The 6,371-nt window shown below is 40.3% G+C and overlaps 1 protein-coding gene across 1 annotated transcript; it reads left to right on the plus strand.

Annotated features, from left to right (window-relative positions):
• The first annotated feature begins 5,426 nt into the window (after positions 1-5,426).
• Positions 5,427-6,134, plus strand: smim15 (small integral membrane protein 15). Its single transcript, XM_030416790.1, has one exon. The coding sequence runs from the start codon at positions 5,458-5,460 to the stop codon at positions 5,680-5,682; it is 225 nt and encodes a 74-aa protein (XP_030272650.1). The 5' UTR covers positions 5,427-5,457; the 3' UTR covers positions 5,683-6,134.
• The last annotated feature ends 237 nt before the right edge of the window (positions 6,135-6,371 follow it).

Raw genomic sequence — 6,371 nt, forward strand, 5'->3', positions numbered from 1 at the left:
GACATGCTCGTCCTCTGTAGTCACTAATCAGTCACTTCAAGTCAGCTGTTTGGCATGGGCTTACTTGTGCTGCGGGCCCCATATAGCCATTTAATCACAAGCACACTTTGAAAGACAAGTCTCTCTCTCTCAATTCAATTCAAAGTAGCTTCACTGGCATGGGAAACAGATGGTTACATTCCCAACGCAAGTTTAAGCTGAAATAACAAAAATGTGCAGAAATAGAAATATTATAACTTTTGTGGAAAGCTACATAGGCCTATAGGATATATAGCCTACATCACACACACATGCACAAATGCACAAAGAATATCTTAACGTTAAACAGTTGCTTTTCAACAGCTGCTACACACATTTTACAGCAGGATGAAAAACACTTGTAGAGTAGTTGTTGATGAAGGTTCTCAGTCATCCAGGTCATGGTAACTTTCAAGTGCCGTATCATAGGCAACCAGACTTGTTTTAGTTTTTTGGAGACATTTCACATCTCATCCTCGAGGCTTCTGCACCTTTAACTGGAGGGGAGTTAGTTAGTTAGTCCAGCTGCTTACTTAGAAATGTGTAGGCTTGGCATCTGTTACAGCTTGGGTGGAAGTTTCCATAGATCGGAGAAAAATAACTCTTATGATGTCATCAGGGTTATCTTGAAGAGAGGCAAAGTGGAGGCAAGTCCAGCTGCCCACGATATAGCACTTAGAATCTTAAGCCTGTGTTAACCACAGACATTATTTTAGGTATTTAACCGGAAACCCATTGAAAAAACCTGTTGACTTTGAGATGAGGGATCAGCAGTGCAAAATGCTAGCTGATTTCAAGACTTTAGGACTCATTGAGATATGGATGGGGGAATTATAGTGACACCACACTCTGAAAATATAACATTGGTGATGACATCAGGGTTACCTTGAGTGCCGAAGTCACACCACTTCCACTGAACCTCATGGGGCCATTTCAGAAAAAGAAATGTACATTCGTCAGGAGGAAGAGACAAATACATTTTTTGATTCCATTTGAATACTGCCATGAATCACACACATGATGTCTGTCAATCTCGCACAATATTCCTTACCAGCAGCAACATTGCCGCCAACTTGGCACAGAAAAAGTCCAACAAAGGAATCACATTAAATCTGGCCATTTTGAAAACTGCAGTTATAAGGAAGGAGAGTGTGTCAGTTCTGTGAGCTAGCTTATCTATGGGACGAGCTCCACAGGCTTTCAATTATAGTGAATTTTGGTGAGTGTTAAAACGAGACATCACTCACAGTCAGCGACTGTTGAATGTGCAGCCTTCATAATCAAGTATTTTCATATTCTTATCTTTCATACGTTTGTATCAAACTGCAACTTTCTCAAGATGAAAAGTAATCTTTAAAGTTCAAACAACAAATGTATAATTCATGGCACCACCAAACAGGATCAACACATTATTTGGCGGTTGCCGTTCACTACCAAGCTTGTTTTTTTTTCTGAAGTAAGGCCTGGTGGTCCACCGGAGGAGGCGTGACTTCGCCTCTCAATTGGGACAATAAAATTTTAAACGGAGCGCCTGTTACAAACCAGGGATGTGGAGTTTGAAATGCTTTTACCACCCATAAAGGCCCTTCGGTGCCATAAAGTTGCCTGATGTGAAGTCTAGGATCCCGTGTTTTTGATGCTTCAACCATACTATTTAGATCGAGATGTTTGTGCCTTTGCTCCATTGATTCTGCCCATACATTTTTGAAGTGTTTTAAGTCTCTATCAACTGTATGAAAGTGCAACACAAAATTTCTGTAATACCCCCCTTAATAACTCTGGGTCCACTCGTGTTCTCTACTCTTTTACTCCTTGCTGTAGTTGTGAGTCTATCAAAAGCAAAATCAAAGGATGTTGAAAATTCCTCAAGGTCTGGCCAGACGAGCGGTTTTTCTTGTAACCATTATGACACACACCACTAGTGGAGCTGGTTAACTATAAATTGTGGTGCAGTCATTTTATGGTCCTCCTCCCTGTCTGTTGATAATGTTAGTTCCATAGCTGCATCCTGAAAAGGGGGCCTACTTCTGTAGGAGTCAAATAGTCATCAGGGGTTTAGGGTGCGGCTTCATTGCCCACCCCCTGGGTTCTCCCCGCCTGGGGAGACATGTAGCAGAAGCAAATAATTATACGCACGTAACAAAAAAGCCACCAGATTGTGGATATTTTTCTAAATTGTCTATAAAACCCGGCCAAAACTATGCTGGTAAACCAGAATGTGTGTTTGCAATGTGCATGTCTGCATGTGTTCCCAGCTGCCCCTCTCCTTCCTCTGTGAGTAGGTCTAAAAGGCTGGCCTTTGAACTGCTCTGAAAGTGATCCATGCCGTATGGACAGAGCAGATGTGGCCTAACCTGATTTGGTTTCAATACTTCCCCACAGGAAGTTCACAAAGCCAGCAGGTCCTCCTTTGTTATGTTAGTCATCTTTTCTCAGAAGGCCAGTGGAGCCTTTTGCGTTTTCATAGAGTTTTTGCCTCATTGTTAGCTTCATTCCTAGCAGTTCCACACATGATCAGAAGTTTCGTCATCTTATTCTATATCCAATAACGTGTTGGCCTGTAGTGTGTTTTTTAATTTTATTTCACTACCAAGCAGCCATGTCTTGAAAGCATATTTATGGAAAGCATATTCATATTTCTCCTAAGAGTACAATAGTCTCAAAATACATCATATGTAACACACAAAAGACATGCTAAAAGAATAGGGTTAACATTAATATATTTAAAAATAACATTGCTGCCTTTCTGAATTGATTGCATTTTGATTGCATTTAGTAGATTTTTTTTTACTGCCACAGTACATTTACACAAATTGTTGGTTTAAATGTTACCCCAAAAGCACTTTTATCAGCTGCTTATTTCAAGTTTGTGTTCCCAGGAGAGAGAACAGGCAAAAATGGGCAACCATAGTCAGTAAAAATGCAATAGTCGCTCCAAAGTCACAAAAATGAGAGCTTTATTTAGATTTCAGTGCCCTGCAGTTTGACAGGCGAGGCTAAAAGACTACACTTCCCGTGTTTGAGGATAGACGTCATGTCCAATCACGAGCAGGCAGTAAGTAGGGTCCACACCACTTCCTGTTACAGGGAGGAGCTGGTACTTATTATCGTGTATATAAATCTCGGCACTTTGGTAAGTTTATTCAGTACATTTTTACCACCACTTACCATTATGAAACTATGAACGTGTTGTTTCATCGCTGGTACACTCATCTTTGTCGCGCTGTTTAGCCGAGAGTCAGTGATGACGTTACTTAAAGTTAGGCCGTTATGGATGGGCGGGTTAGCTAGCGTTGCTAACGTCAGTAAAAAATATAATTCCCCCATCCATATATCTGAAATACAGATCTTATCCTAGTGGCGGACAATGTAAATTTGTTTCCTGAGCTTGTTTGTATGCTACTGTATCCAGAGTAAATGGTTCATATCGGGTTTTCTCTGGATGCAGCTAACATATGCTAGGTAGATGCTACTCGGGTTGATGCTAGTTAGCCGGTGGTCATTAACTTAGCGGTTTTATGAGGGGCCGTTTCAGATAGCAATAACTTACATTAAATGGTTCGATAAAAGCATATTCATGACTCGACCCTTAATGGCAGTGAGGCCAGTGGGTTACATTGTGATAACGATGGGTTATGGAGTGAAAACCTCCAGCAAAATGTTATCTAAGCTTGCTGTGTTAGATAATTAGTCAGGTCACTTGGTATGTACCTGTTGGCTATCGTTACGGTTATCTACCAGGTCAGTTAATGTGTGACTATAATCACTGGACTTGTGACCGTATATCTTGATATTTATTGCGTTTCATCTGGCATTGAAATGCTGGTTGAGACAGTATTTTGGCACATTGAGCAGAATAGTTATTGAGTCAGGTGAGTTTCCAGATAGACTTCTGAAATGCTGAAAATACAGCTCACAATGACTTCATTAATGTCTGCAAATTTAATCTTGTAAGCTATTTAAGTTAGATGTCTAGCTCTTGCATGAGTGACAAGAACTTCAGCGCTGGACACCCTATTACCCAGATGACAGAACAACTACTACACCTATTACACTGCCAATTTTTTTTTACCACCCTCCCTCTGACTCTCACCGGGTAGTCCAGATTTACTGAACACAAGAAATCCTGCAGAATATAATCTTAGATTGTCAAATACAGTAAAAATAACCCTAACCCTATGAAGTTGCTATATGTAGTAATATATAGCTAATAATGCTTTTTTTTTTTTTTTAGGATATCTACGGGTAAATTAGGCCATTGAGGGCGATGTTGCAGATATATATTATTGGATTAATTCTTTTAATATTTATTTCTATGTCATCATCACCTCCATAGGAATCGACGGAAGTGAAAGAGAGAGTGTAATGAATGTGCCTCAATATGAGAAAGTACCTCCTTGAGTCCTCAGGGATTTTCCTGCCATGACAAGACTTATGTGCAACACCCAAGTGTTGATTTTCTATCATCTGCTCTAGCTATTCCAACTTTTGTACTCATGATGCTCTGTTAATAATAATGGTCTAAAAGGATTTGAACTCTCACGCACACACACAATTATTTGGCAAGGAGGTTAAAATCCTGGCCAAACAAAGAGAAAACTCTGGTATTTGCTAATTATCCAGAAAGGTTATGTATATGTTTCAAGGCAGGGACTAATCAATATGTGGAAGAAACCTCACCTATGTGAAACCTTACCTTTATCAACTTGCTGCTTTGTGCATCAATATCAATATGCAGCAATGTGAGAAGGTACTTTATTGGGTGTTCAGGGCTTTCCAGACCAATTTTACCATTTTATGGTGTAGGTTGTTTTTTGTAAGCTGTTTTGAGCTTTTTCATTGTTTATTTATTAGCATATTATAGTTTTTGTATATAGATATGATACATGTAATAGTGTAAAATGCTTTGAAATCATGCTTTTATTTAAAAACTTAAAGTTGGAGGACACCAAAATCGCTGTGAGCACCCAAGCCTTCTAGAAAACGTGTGAAAACACTGGTATTTGCCAATTTTCCAGAAAGGTTGTGTATATATAATTCAAGTTTAGAACTAATCAAAGAGCGGAAGAACCTCATGTACCATTGTCAACTTGCTTCTTTAACCAGTGGTCCAAAACACACATGTATTATATAATATACGGCATAAAAGAGCAACTTCACATCTGCATCAACAGGTGTACCAGAATATGTACTATATGACTATATTATTGACAGGTTGGTTATGAAATTTCCTACACTGTGAAAGTAGAAATATATATCCTTAACACTTCCACACCCACTCCTATTATCATTATTGTTAGAGGGGACCTTGGTTATTGTTATCATGTTTTTTTGTTTTGTTTTTTTTTTCTTTTCATATCACACTGTTCTGGATATTCACTGATCCCTCTCCTGGTGTCCTTTCTCAGGTTTGACTGAGCTTCGTCGTTGCTGAACAGGATGATTGACGTTCGGGCATGGGCAGAGTATGTGGTGGAGTGGGCTGCCAAAGACCCCTACGGTTTCCTCACCACTGTCATACTGGCTCTCACACCTCTCTTCATTGCCAGTGCACTGCTGTCCTGGAAACTAGCCAAGATGATCGAGGCACGTGACCGGGAACAGAAGAAAAAGCAGAAACGGCAGGAGAACATAGCCAAGGCCAAGAGGACCAAGAAAGACTGAGCCTGTGAGGGTAGAACGAGGGCATAAGAAAAGAGGAGCAACCACCAAGCTCGCAGCCCTCCTTATTCCAAATAATGACACGGTGCCCTTCCTCGTCCCAGCCTTACTGTCAGCACAGGGCTACAACGCCTCATGTCCGGGGTTGGATGAGGGACACTGGCCCCACAGGCGTTAACAGTGCTGAGACGGACAGTACTGCCTGGAGGAAGCTCGTCCCAGTGGGACTTTGGTCAGCAAGAGCACAGTGGTCATCTGTATAATGTTCTTATACAGAGATCCGCTGATAATATTGCGCAGCTGTTGCAACACCTTGCATTCCATTGTTAGCATCCATGTTCTGCTGAATTGACGATGTAATGAGCATACTGGAACTTTTTCCGAGTCACTTTCAAAATATCCCAAATACTACTTTCTAATCAATAAAGTTTTCATGGTTGATAAGAAAAATCTAATTTCCTCTGTGTGGATTTAATATAAGACTGGAAGAAATACAGCAAGTGCTTTTAATACAGTCGGTGTAAAAAGTATTCATCCCCTGTGACGCTGAAATAGTGAGCATGTAATTAGGCTTCAATGCACTGACTCTAATGTCAAAGAGAAAAACGATAAGGGTGTGACAAGTGAAGTTAGGTTAAATACTACTGCATTCGCACGGCTGGTTATTCGGTTTGTAAAAAGAAAAGGAGAAT

The sequence above is a fragment of the Sparus aurata genome, chromosome 5 (genome assembly GCF_900880675.1).
Source record: "Sparus aurata chromosome 5, fSpaAur1.1, whole genome shotgun sequence".
Lineage (NCBI taxonomy): Eukaryota > Metazoa > Chordata > Actinopteri > Spariformes > Sparidae > Sparus > Sparus aurata.

Coding starts and splice junctions, on each gene's coding strand:
- smim15 (XM_030416790.1), top strand. CDS start 5,458: ATGATTGACGTTCGGGCATGGGCAGAGTATGTGGTGGAGTGGGCTGCC.